At 46.0% G+C, this 13069-nt stretch overlaps 1 protein-coding gene across 2 annotated transcripts in view; it reads left to right on the top strand.

Annotated features, from left to right (window-relative positions):
* TAF4 (TATA-box binding protein associated factor 4) overlaps positions 1-13069 on the top strand; it is an 809251-nt gene that overhangs the window by 714967 nt on the left and 81215 nt on the right. For both annotated transcript variants that reach the window (XM_069650711.1, XM_069650712.1), the window contains exons 11-12: positions 7511-7680; positions 8563-8693. In XM_069650711.1, the coding sequence (XP_069506812.1) occupies positions 7511-7680; positions 8563-8693 (301 nt within the window). The remainder of the gene's footprint in view (positions 1-7510; positions 7681-8562; positions 8694-13069) is intronic.

Here is a 13069-nt window from a genome sequence, read left to right as displayed (position 1 = left end):
GGGTCTTTTACTCCATAGGGCTTCATGTGTTTTTGTGATGTGTGTTACACAGCACCCTCCGTACAGTGACACACGGGTGTCATAGTGACCCCCCAAGTATAGACTCCATACCCTGGGACTGACTACTGTCTCCCAGGGCATGTAAAGTCACCATTGACTTTACTAGTCTTAAATTCTGTACAGAACCAGTACAAACCATCATATTATGGACGTACTGGCTGGGGCAATTCAATTGCCCCAGGGTCTGTTAGTCGAGGGGGCACGTCTCCGTCCCCCCTGATCGAGTTTTGGCTGGTGGCAGTGGATGCTACTTTTTATATTCAACCGCGAATATTTTCCTATGGGATTTCCCATTGTTTTAGGCTACTATCTTTAATTATTTACGGTAGCCTCGAACATACCGCCGGTTTATTTAATTAATATTAATTCTCCGGTTGGTATTTTTTGCCAAAAGTTGATTCTAAAATGGTGTTTGTGTTCTCTTCTGTGACTCCAACCCAAGTCGAGCCCTTTGTTCCACTTTTTGGCGGGCTTCTCCACAGAAGCCCTCCAAAGTGGTGCCACTCTGTCTGGGGTACTTAGAAGGGGGGGGGGGGAATTAAGCACCCTGGACTGAGTTGCCTAGGCAACTCAAGTCACACTCCTTCCTGATTGGCCCAAGTGGTGAGCCGGCCGGCTCACCACGTAGCATGTTTGAGTGACAGCTAGGCTGAGTGAATGGGGGTTTTCTGCATAAAAGCAGGGCTTTGGGGACTGGAACCTCAGAAGTCGCCACAGGAACTAAGAATCGGACGAGGGAGAAGCTGAGCCGACCTGCCACGACACCACCACCGGTGGAGCCCTGCTGGACCGCCTCACCACTTTTCCCAACGACAGAGGAGATCTCCCGCCGGAGAGTCTTCTTCCATTGACTGGTGGGGATAACCAGTTTCAACGTCTTTTCGCCTTCCCGACGTACCTCGTGGCCGCCTTACCTGTGCCAAGCACCCCGGCAACCGGGATACCACGTTTTACCACGACTGCGAAACAGAGGTACCACCTTTAACCGGAAATCTCCACGGCTGGTTTCTTCCCTGGTAGTGCAACGACCTTCATCTTTCCTCCAAGTCGAGATCTTCTCTTCCCCTGGACGACGACGCACCCACTGCCAGGAACAACTGCCACCGCTGGAGGATCCTTCCCACTTAAGGTACTGTGTCCCGCCTGACTTCCATTGCTACCGACTGTACAGGGTAGATTTAGCCCCCGGCTTTCGAACCTGGGTTAGCCTGGGACACCCTGGCTAAACTTTCCTAAGCCTCTCTAAACTCTTTTTGAACTCTCTGCAAGACTTTCTAAGCCTAGAGTAACTGTGTGATCTTGGGCGCATTTGTGCTCTGCTCTCTCTAAGAGTGGGCCCTGCCTTTGGACTTTGGCTCACCAGTGACTTTTGCTCTTCTGCCTTGCAAACAGTGTTCCTGAACCTTAGAGTGGTGTACCTTTCCATATTCTGTCTTTTTCCCTCCCTTTCTCACAAACTTATTGGAGTGCCATCTAGTTAAGCGCTCACCTCTGTATGAAAATAAGTGGTGTTTTACTGTGACTTATCTGATAAGGAAAAAGGGGTGTACATATTACAATAGTAACTGTGTTTAGAATATTTTACAACAAGAGTGCTGGAGTGTTTCAAACCGTGTGTTTTTAAATAAATAATTATATACTTTGATACCAAAGCTCTGGTCAGTGTTTGCTTGTATTATTGTATCTGAGTGTCTATTGTGTATACTTTGCATACTGTCTAACTCTTCTTGAGGGAGGTCTGACTGCTCAGCCACGGCTACCAGGTAAATCTGGGTGGTACCGACTGCTACAAAGTGGGTTTAATACTAACACCTGTAGTCTTAAATCTTTTGCAGTGTTCCCTAAGGGAACTGCACAGGATTCTGCCTAACAGTCCTGGACTATAGCAGCTGGCAGGCCAGTAATGACACCCTGTTCCTCTTATTGTCTGCCCCTGGCCAGGGTCTGGGCTGTAGCCTCCAGTAGGCTATGCGCCCTGCTTTGTAGAACTCCTGTCAGGGACTGACTCGTAGCCCCCAGTAAGCTCCGACTCCTTGCTTGCACATCCACATGTCTGGAATGTGGTCCAAAACTCTTTCACTCTGGCTTCCTCAGTGCTTCTAAGCCTGTCATAATGGCCCCAATTATATACTTGATTGGTGGCTTTGTTTCTCCATTGACTGTGGCTCCCTAGATAGGCCAGGGTTTATCTGTCGTATCTTGCAACCATGTTTCACTTTTCATCATGATCACTCGTATGTTTTTGGTCTTACTACTCTTTGTAGCATAATTGATTATTTATCAATTTAAGCAAAAGTCTTAAGTACCACTGCCTTCATAGTCTGGTGCATTTGTCATGGTCGCCCTGCTGCCCTGTGACTCACTCGCCACTACTGGGAAACTATTTTCAACCTTACTGTATGATGTAAGTGGTAAACAGCAAGTCCCCTGACTAGTCTGTTCTTTTGGTGTGCATTATTTCTGCGCAAGCAGCTCATCGAGTCGTTAGTCAAGATGGTATGCAGTACCCTTTGGGTGCACTACAATAACCCTCACCTCCTGGCAATATGGACCCAACCGATGGTTATAGTCTGAACTACACAGGTTGATAGTGTGGCTGACCAGCCAGGCTTATCTCAAGAGGGGTCAATTTGAGCAGTAATGTTGTGACAGTGTTTCACAGTACAGTTATCCAAATAAACACTTATACTCAAGGTTTCTTGATAAAACCATTATTAATTTATTTCAGTCAGTTATATAAGCCTTCTTCAGAAGGGAGCAAAACATGTAACACTTAAGTATACTTCAAAAACACACTTATTTTCTCTAAATCAGATGACGGCCTCGGGGATGGCACACACACTTCCTACACCCTCAGGTGACTTAAATAGCTATGAGACTGTGGACTTTGATTTATCACTGGTACATTTAGAGCAACACTGAGTTTGGTGAAAAAGATAGAATAGAGGAATAAAACAAAAGTTAACAAATAATTTATAAACGGGTAAGTATTTTTAAACACCTTCCAAAGCAGAGTAAATTAACTGTTTCCTGGGAGAAAGGCCAAAGCACAAAGTCAGAGGCAATGAGGAGTCTCTTAGGAAGCCAGGACAGCCAATGTTAATTGCACAATGTCAAGGGCAGCTGAGGATCTTCTTTTGCAAGTAGGTAAAAAGTCTTGCACAATGTTTGTAGAAATGTTTGTAGAAAATGGAACACTTGAAGGGTCCCAAGCTGAGAGGCTTGTGAGGGGCAAAGCGTTAGCAACTCTGCAAGGTAACCAAGATATGTCTCAGCTGAGAGCAACTAAGGCTACACAACAAGAGGTAGGTTCTCTCAGACTACATTACCTCTGGTTAGAAGAAATTATTCCAGCTGGCTTCTGTTCCTCTGCAGCTCTGCAGATCCTGCTCCTCGGTCATGGGGACAAGAGGGAGGACGTCTGGGGACTCCTGCTCTGCAATGGGAAGGTCAGCGGCAGCAAGGAGCAAACTTCAATTCAGCAGTTCTTCGGCGTTTCAGCTCCTTGCGTCAGACAGCAAATAGCAACACAGCGGTTCTCGGATACCACTTCAGACTTTCCTTGCTTCTGGGGGCCAGCACTCTGAGGTGGCACAGGCTTGGTCAGTCCTGCAACAGGGATGTCCGGAGGATCTTCCTAGTGCTCGGGTCCCACTTAAAAGCAACGCACACAATCTGGTGTTCCTCCCCCTGGCTCTTCGGTTCCAGCAGCAGTGGAAATGTAACCAGCTTCCAGAGGATGTCCAGACAGGCTTACTTTGGAGTTGATCGGACCCACCAACTCAAAGGGAGAAGTCATCCTTGCTGGGCTTCTGTAGTCGAGGCGAATTCGGAGCTTCAGCACGGCAGCTGGGCTTCACCGGGCAAACCAATGGTACAGGAGTTGGAGCAGGCGTCTCTTCCAAGTTCTTCTTTGGATTCCTTCGTCCAGTGGTCGAATCTGCCTTCCAAACCAAAAAGCCTCGACTTTTATGCTGGTTTCTTCCATTCATTCCAGCCTATCTGCCATTCATCCAGCACGGTGGCTGTCCTTGCCAGACAGCCAGCCAGCCAATCACCTTTGGGTGCATTCCTGCAGAGGGGGTTTCGGTCACCTCCCTCACTTTCTGCCTGTTAGGCAAGATTGTATGAATTACCCTTTGGGTGCACTAACACAACCCTGACCTCCTGGCAATAGGAACTCAACCATTGGTATAAGTCTACACAGGTTGGTAGCCTGTTGCGCAGCCAGGCTTATTTCATGAGGGGTCAGTGTGAGCTATAGGGGAGTTACAGAGATTGACAGTGACAAGTATTCAAATAAACTATTACACACAAGGTTTCTTGATTAAACAATTATTGAACAGTAAGAGTAAGCCTTCTTCAGCAGGGGGCAATATAAAGCAACACACAAATACACTTCAAAATACACACTTAGTTTTCTAAATCAGCTAATACCAATTTGGGATGGCCCACAGACACTACCTATACCCACAGGTTACTTCAGTTTATATATACTTAATATATCACTGTTGCATGTAGAATATTCTTGAGCAGTGTCAAAGAAAAGAGGTTTCAGAATAGACAAGTATTCACACAATTACTTTTAAGCAGGTAATAACCCCCCAATGCAAAGTCAGTTGACCCCTTCCTTGAAGGAAGACACAACACATATGCAGAGGAGAGAAGAGTCATTCAGGGAGCCAGGCCAATGTTAAGTTGGCGAAAGTCAAGGTGAACTGAAGCACTTCTTGCAGGTAAAGAAGTCTTGCACAATGTTTTAGAAGTCTTGATGGAATAGAAGAAATCAAAGCAGGGCCACAAGCTGATTAGGCTTGTGAGGTAAAGAAGCTGGTAGCAGCTCTACAGATGCAACCAAGACAAGTCTCCAATGGGGACAAGTGAGGTTACACAACAAGAGGCAAGTTCTCTTAGACTGTACAGTACCTTTAGGTTGAAGAAAAGTGCAGCAGATGGCGTTTGTTCGTGTGCAGCTCTGCAGATCCTGGTGTTCCTGGTCCTCAGTTGTGGGGTCAAGAGGGAGGACTTCTGGGGACTCCTGCACTGCAATGGGACGGTCACCGACCACAACCGGCAATCATCAAACAAGTGGCACTTCGGTGTTTCAGCTCATGGCGTCTACCGCAAATGGCAATATTGCGGTTCCTGGCTGTCAAGATGGGCTTTCCTTGCATCTGGGGTCCAGCACTCTGAGGTGGCTCAGGCTCGGTCAGTCCTACTTCCTGGGAGTCCTAAGGATCTTCCTGGAGCTCTTTGCCAGCTTAAAAGCAACGCACATGATCTGGTGTTCCTCTCCCTGGCTATTCGGTTCCAGCAGCAACTGCAGTGAAATTTCAACCAGCTCAGAGAGGATATACATGTGGCTTACTTTGGAGTTGATTGGTCCCACCAACTCAAGGGGAGAAGTCGTCCTTGCAGGGCTACTCTTGTCAAAACGAAATTGGAGTTTCAGCACATTTTCAGAGCGTCACCGGGCAAACCAACGGTCTAGGAGTTGCAGCAGGCGTCCTCTTTAAGTTCTTCTTCGGATTCCTTCGGCCAGTGGTCGACTCTGCCTTTCAAACTAAAAAGCCTCGCCTTTTATGCAGGTTTCTCCCATACATTCCAACCAGCTGTCAGCCAGACAGCCAGCCGGCCAATCACCTAAGAGTGCATTCCTGTCTCCTAGGAGACTAAGCACAGGGAGTTTAGGGCACCTCCCTCGCTTCCTGCCCCCACCAGACACCCTGGAGCCAGAGGCGGCTTCACTCGTGAATCCCGCCAAAAGTAAAACGTACAAAGGGACCAAACCTGGTTTGGCGCGCAGAGTAAATCTCAAGAAGGACCTTTCAACAAAAAAATGGCGAAAAAAGGCAGCTGGGCCATTTTGACAAAAATGCCACTCTTGGGTGCTCTACTGCAGCTGCGAACACTCAACTAGGCTGCAGCTGAGTTTGTCGGACTCCACAAGCAAATGAAACAAAGTTCAAAATCACATTAAAATGCACGAGTGGGAAAAAGGGTCTCAATCCAAGTTAAAAATTCAAGTCCTCAAAATCCAGCAAAGTTGCTGGGGATCTCTAAGGTAGAGAGGAATTAGAACATTTCTGAGAATTCTCCCTAACAAAGTGAAAGACTGCCTAAACGTTATTTGCACTGTATGCTCCCTTTCTTCACAGGTTGTTGACCCTTACTGTGCACTACTCCTTTAGGCCATTGGTAACTGTATATATGTTTTAATAGTGGTGTGTTTGTTTAGTTGTTATTGCTATTTGCTTTGTGTTGGATGTAAAAGGCCTTTAATAAATGTATGTGTATTTTTGATATACACCTGACCAGTCAAAAGAGAAACCGCAAATAAATCACATTAAAATTACATAATAGTTATAAAGTCCAGCAAAAAGAGCTGGGGGGTCTCTAAGGTAGAAGGGAATTGACACATTTCTGAGGATTCTCCCCAACAACTGTGCTCTCTGTACTACATGCATCTCTACTGTTGCTGCTTTTGTAAGGATTGCAGGATGGTCCAACATGCCCGGTGTCCCTGTCCTTGGAGTGTGTTGGCAGAGAAACAAGAAATGAGCAATTGGGCAGAAAAAGCAGACTGGGCATGGGAGAGGGGTCCTCCATATAACGTCTCCAGGGGGTGACCTTGCAGAGCAGGCAACTCTCCATTGCCCCCAGACTCTTCAACCAAAATGACTTCGGCTAATATTAAAGGCATCTTTCCTGCACAGGTGCTGGCTTTTTTCTCACTGGAATGTTGTTGCCAAACTATATTGTTTGTCTGTTGCTGGTGACCTTTGACTTTCCAAACTCTTTATACCCATTTGACAGCTTGTGGTTGCTTCCTTATGACTGCAAGCCCTTACCTATTCTCTACACCACTGCATTCAACCCTTCTGGTAAAGTTTGGTCCCTTTAGAATTAAGGGACATCATAACCCTAACTTGGTCACCCTGGGTGCTGAGAGACCATGGTCGACCATGGACTATTCCGGGCATCTTAACTTGGCAGGGTCACAATCTAAAGAGTTGCACTATGCATTAAATTGTTTTTAATTGGTTTCCTTTTTCGTACACAGCAAAGATACATTTGCAGTAGTTGGTGTGGGCATTTCCTGTTTTAAAGTGTTTACTGTACCTTTAACAACACTGCTTTGGCTATGGAAAGTCAGGTGCCGTCAAATGTAATCCTCTTGCCTCCTTGTGTGTGTAGGCTCCTTTCACGTGTTGAATGCTGGGGTAAAGAGGAATCTCCCTAATATTGTAGGAGGGTAGGGAATGAACATTTTCGAGCACACATAGTTCTCCGATAATTCCATTTTACCCCAAGAATTAAAAATTGATTAGGAGGGTGCGGTTGAGGTAGATGGGGAGTGAAGAGTCTGACAGCAATGATTTAGAATCCACAAATGTAAAATCAAAATAGTATTTTTCTGTAATGAGTCTTTTGATCCCTCACTTTCCAGGGACGATGATGACATCAATGATGTGGCATCAATGGCTGGCGTCAACCTATCTGAGGAGAGCGCACGAATATTGGCAACAAACTCCGAACTAGTGGGCACTTTAACGCGGTCATGTAAAGACGAGACTTTCCTCCTTCCTGCATTATTGCAGCGAAGAATCCTAGAAATAGGTATGTCACTCTTCCTTCACTCTGGTAAATTACTTGTCAAAAAACAATTGGCTTGTTTTACTGTTTCCTGAACAAAAATGCTTATTGTGGCATGGCACAGAGATTTTTTGTGTAAATTAAGTATTGTTTGCTTATTGAATGATGCTGATGCCATGTGTTCTGTATTGGAAACTCAAACTTCTAGGTTAACAGATGATGGTAAAATAACAGAAAACAAGCTGACAAAACGCAGTGCTTTGGAGCGCTCTGCTAGTTTTGTCAAGCAGCTGTTATCTTGATACAGGCCAATTAGCAAAGGAGGTGAAGGTCTTTGGTTGATGACTGTCCTTCAACTTTGCAGCGCTTGACCTCTGTTAATTCTGAGATGTTTGATGGCTCTGTTGCACTGAGCTAGCCAACATTATGTCACAAGACTCTCCAACAATACCTGGCTCACCCTTGCAAAGCACTGCTTTTGTTTCTCGATACTGATGCTTTCCATTTGTCATTTCACCTTTCTGTCCCTGGTCTATCACGCTCTTGGTGGGTGCTGTAAACTTTACCGGAACACCTAATCCTTCATCAGGGGTGGGATGTAAGCCTAGAGCGTAGAATGGGGGTTATGTGCATTTTACTAAAGGCAGGTGGTGCACAAAGTGTGCTTTTAGACACTGATAAAATAAATGAACACATCAAGTCTTTGGTGGCTATCAGGTTCTCCTAATTTGTAGTGATGCAGATCAGGTAGGGTGGCGATCAACAACCTGGGGTTCAAAAGCTTGAGAGAGGTTAGAGTTCAACTAAACTATAAGTCATAGATCATCGCATTGGTACTGCTACACTGAAGACTTGGATCCTGACATTTGCCATATCATATCCAATGCATCTTTTCGCTTTCTGCAGGTAAGAAGCACGGCATCACGGAAATTCACCCCGATGTAGTCAGCTACGTATCGCACGCAACGCAGCAAAGGCTACAGAACCTTGTTGAGAAGGTAACAGAAACCGCCCAGCAAAAGAACATTGCGTACAAGGTAAGCAGTTGATTTAGTGTTTCTTTTGAACGATGCTAACCAAAATTACAAAGATTCACACACTTAAATTTGATCCCTGGGTGTTGGCCACTGTTAGGAGAATTATCCTCAAGTCCTCTGGTTAGAGGTTCAGAAATACAACCAATAGTGTGTGTTCAGAGTTTAAATTAGTCTGGAATCTCACAATAGTAGTATGATTAAGCAGTTTAGAGAGGGCTTGTCATAAACGTTAATTTAAACACACATCAACACACAGTGGATTGTCCACTGTGTATACTCGATGAAAAATATACTCTATATAAAGTTTTGCTTTAAAGTAAAATCTATAATACCGGTAAGCGCTACAAATCTGAAATACACATTTACAGAAGTCTGTAAATGACACTAACCATTTAATATATGCAGCACAAAGGCTCAAGGTAAGTAGCCTTTCAATACTTTTTTTTTTGTAGGACGCTCTGAGTTGTAGATAAAGGAAAAGTATGTATTACCTATCCTGGAAGAGCTGCAGAAGAGGCCACCTTTGGCCTAGAGGTAATGCAGTCACAGTGGCAGTACTTGGGAGAATGATCTGCAGGCAGACCCTCCAAGTAGTAAGGCAGCTCACTTTTGAGATGTATTTTCAAAACCAGTTCTGTATTAGGGCTCAGAGAGGCCAACCTAGTCTGTGAACAGGGCTATTGACCATCAGACTGGCCAGCATCAGTCGAGGTAACATGAGCTGAGCAGTAAAACAGACTACAGGAGATATGGTGTTAGGTAAGAATTTCCTAGTAATGCTAAATCTTCCGGAACTGTACCAGCCCCAGAACTTATTGCTTTACTGGTGGATTATTTTTCCTTATACCTCAGTGAGTGGGAACCTTTTTCCACACTCCCAGAGTCTTTTACTCTTTTTATGGGTGCCATTTTGAGACTCCCCATGGTGTATTTTTTAATTCTAGCCTTGTTGACAACTTTTGGCACATACTGCCTATTGTTGCTGGGTTGCCATTTGGGCTCCCCTTTTAACGTTCTCTGGCGAACCTTGATAGAACTACAGTTCCCAAGGGTAGAAAGGACCTTTGGACCCCTATTACATTTTATTTGGTGAAACCAGCACACCCCACCTTATGTGGAGTGCTCGGGAGATGCAATGTATCCCCTTTCACACTAAAACTGTAACAACCCTGTTACAGGGACAAGCTTACCTTTTTAATGGCTGGTGGCAGTGATACCTTTTATTAATTTGGTTCACCTTTACCCCGGTAAAGGCACCCATGGGTGCTAATTTTACCAAAATTGCCCGTCTTTATACCATTTCAGCATTCCTTGTCCTTTCTTGTTCCTTCCCGTGACATTCAGGGCAGGAAATTCCTTTGTGTGATTTGTATCTTCAGCGGGAGTGCCTGTCTGTAAAGGCAGGAATTGAAGGAGCAGTCCAAAACTCCACCGCCCTTTGTCTATGGGGACAAATCCCATTGTGGCGATGGCTGTCCTGATTAGACAACCAGACGGCCAGTCGTTGGAAAATGCAGGGAGAGAATGCAGAAGTTGTGCTGTAGTTCCTGTTAAATACTCCGAACCTGGAAGCTGAAGACAAGGCGACCACTGGAACCAAAACAGAAGAGTATGATGAAGGAAAAGCAGCTGAGAAGATCCTGGGTAGCCCTTTGTTGGGGAGAATTCTCAGAAATGTGCTAATCTAATTCCCTCCACCTTAGAGACCCCCAGCAAAGGATTTTGAGGACTTGATTTTTTTTAACCTAGAGAGAGTGAGGCCTTTTTTCCCCACCCTCTCGTATTTTAATATGATTTTTTTTAACACTGTTTCTTTTGGTTGTTGAGTCTGACAAATTCCATCATCTTTTACATTGTGTCACACAGCACCTTCAGTGCAGTGGCACAGGGAAGTCTTTCAGATTTCCCAAATGTTTGAATACCTTCTCTTGGTCAAACTACTGTTTCCAAGAGCAGTAAAGTGACATTGACTTTACTTACATTTGTAACTTTCTAGACCCAGCATACACTATTTTACAATAGGGTGCTGGAGGGCTTACCTAGTATCCCCTTTGTCTAGCTTCTTGTGTACAATTTTTGTTACCCTTTCCTCACTGAATGGCTGGTGGCAGTGGTTTGGTTTCGTTTTAACTACCATGGGGTGCATTTACTGCGGGCAGCGTTTGCAGCTGCAGTAAAGCACCCAAGGGTGCCATTTTTGTCAAAATGGCCCGGTCTTCTTTTTTCACCATTTCTTTGTTGAAAGGTCCTTCTTGAGATTTACTCTGTGCGCCAAACCAGGTTTGGTCCCATTGTTTGTTTTGCCTTTGGCAGGATTCACGAGTGAAGCCCGCCTTTGGCTCGAGGGTGTCTGGGGTAGGCAGGAAGCGAGGGAGGTGCCAGAAACTCCCTGTGCTTAGTCTCCTAGGAGACCCAAATACACACTCTGATTATTGGCTGGCTGACTGTCCAACAAGGACAGCCACTCTGCTGGGTGAGTGACAGCTAGGCTGGAATGAATGGGAGAGAACTGTATAAAAGGCAAGTCTTTTGGCTTGGAAGGCAGAGTCAACCACTGGACGAAGGAACCAAAGAAGAGCTTGAAGAGGACTGCTGCTGCAACTCTTTGACCGTAGGTTTGCCCGGTGAAGGCCTGCTGCAGGTCTGAATCGCCAAGTTCGTAATGACAGAGAAGCCCCTGCAAGGATGACTTCTCCCTTTGAGTTGGTGTGACCAATCAACTCCAAATTAAGCCACCTGGACACCCATCTCAGAGCTGGTTGAATTTCCTCAGTGTTTCTGCAGGAACCGTATAGCCAGGGAGAGGGACACCAGATTGTGCGCATTACTTTTAAGCTGGCCTAAAGCTTTTGGAATATCCTCCAGACTCCCACGAAGCAGGACTGACCAAGCCTGAGCACCCTCAGCACAGAGTGGGACCCCAGAAGTGAGGACAGTCCACCTTGACAGCCAGGAACCGCGCTTATTGCTAATTGCTGTACCACAAGGAGCTGAAACGCGAAACAGCCACTGAAAGTAAAGTTTGCCGGTTGCCCATTTTTACAGTGCCAGTGCAGTGCAGGAGTCCCCTGACGTCCTCTCTCTTGTCCCCACGACTGAGGCCCAGGAACAGTGAGAGCTGCAGAGCTGCAGAGGAACAGAAGTAATCAGCTGCATATTTTATTCTTTACCAGGGTACTGTAAAACAAGTTTAAGAGAACTTACCTCTTACTGTGGAAGTGCTTGTAACATCTGCAACTCACAAGTCTAATCGGCTTGTGGCCTAACTTTTGATTCTTCGTTTTGTCAAAGACTCTTAAGAACTTGTGCAAAGACTTTTCCATTTACTTACCTGAAGTGTTGCATCCTATACAAAGACTTTTGCCTATTGACTTTGGCTTAGCCTATTGCATTGAATGACTCTTCTATTGCTATCTGAAAGTATTTGCCCTGCTTAAGAAATTGAGGATTTCTTGTGTTATAATAATCTTTGCCTTTTACCAACTTTTTAAGAGTGTTCTGAATGCCAAAGACATTAATGTCCCCAGCACCCTTGTTACTGAAGTCACCTGTGGGTGTAGGTTGTGTCTGTGGGCCATCCCAAAAGGGTCTTGTCTGATTCAGAAAGCTCCCTTCTAAAGAAGGCTTTATAACTGACTGATAAATTAATAATTGTTTATGCAAGAAACCTTGAGTGTAAGAGTTTATTTGAATACCTATAACTGTGAATCTTTGTAACTCCACTACTGCTCACATTTCCCCTCTTGAGATACGCCTAGCTGCTCAACACGCTACCAAAACTGTGTAGTACAGGGGGGGCGCTAGTGAGCCTGACCAAAATGGCCGCAGGCCCGTAACGCTCTCCAGCACCTTTCCAATCCGGTATGAAATCCGGCGGCCTCAGCGGAGACAATCCTTGTTTTTTGGCGGCGGCGGTGTCTGTACTGTGTGTAGCTCCAGCAGAGATATTTTTCTTGTGTAAAGATTGCAGCCGACATACCAAGATCCGGTTGGTGCGAAAACGGCCGTGAGAGCGCACTCCGGAGAGGAGGAAGGGAGGTACAGGCCTACGGGAGTGCGACGCAGTGCTTTTCCTCGGACCCAGCCTATGAGGACTCTGCTGGGGAGGGCAGGGGAAGCGGGATGCCCTCCCCTGTTTGACCATCGGCGGCACGTTGAGGAGAGCCGCCCGGACCATCCCTTCGGCACAAGGCGCGGGCGGAAGAGGAAGGTGCCGGCCCCAACGCCCGCGCAGGGGAAGGGTGAGAGGGGTGGAGACCTTCAGATGGGTGATTACCCGAGGACCCGGCCCAAGAAGACTCTGCCGAGCGTAACAGATGGGACGGAGCGGGCGACTTCCCCCTTGCTGAAACGCCGGTGGCTCGGTGAGGGGAGGC

Source organism: Ambystoma mexicanum, chromosome 3p (genome assembly GCF_040938575.1).
Source record: "Ambystoma mexicanum isolate Mex_15411 chromosome 3p, UKY_AmexF1_1, whole genome shotgun sequence".
Lineage (NCBI taxonomy): Eukaryota > Metazoa > Chordata > Amphibia > Caudata > Ambystomatidae > Ambystoma > Ambystoma mexicanum.
Note: the sequence above shows the minus strand (reverse complement) of the source record. Positions and strands in the feature narration are given on the sequence as shown.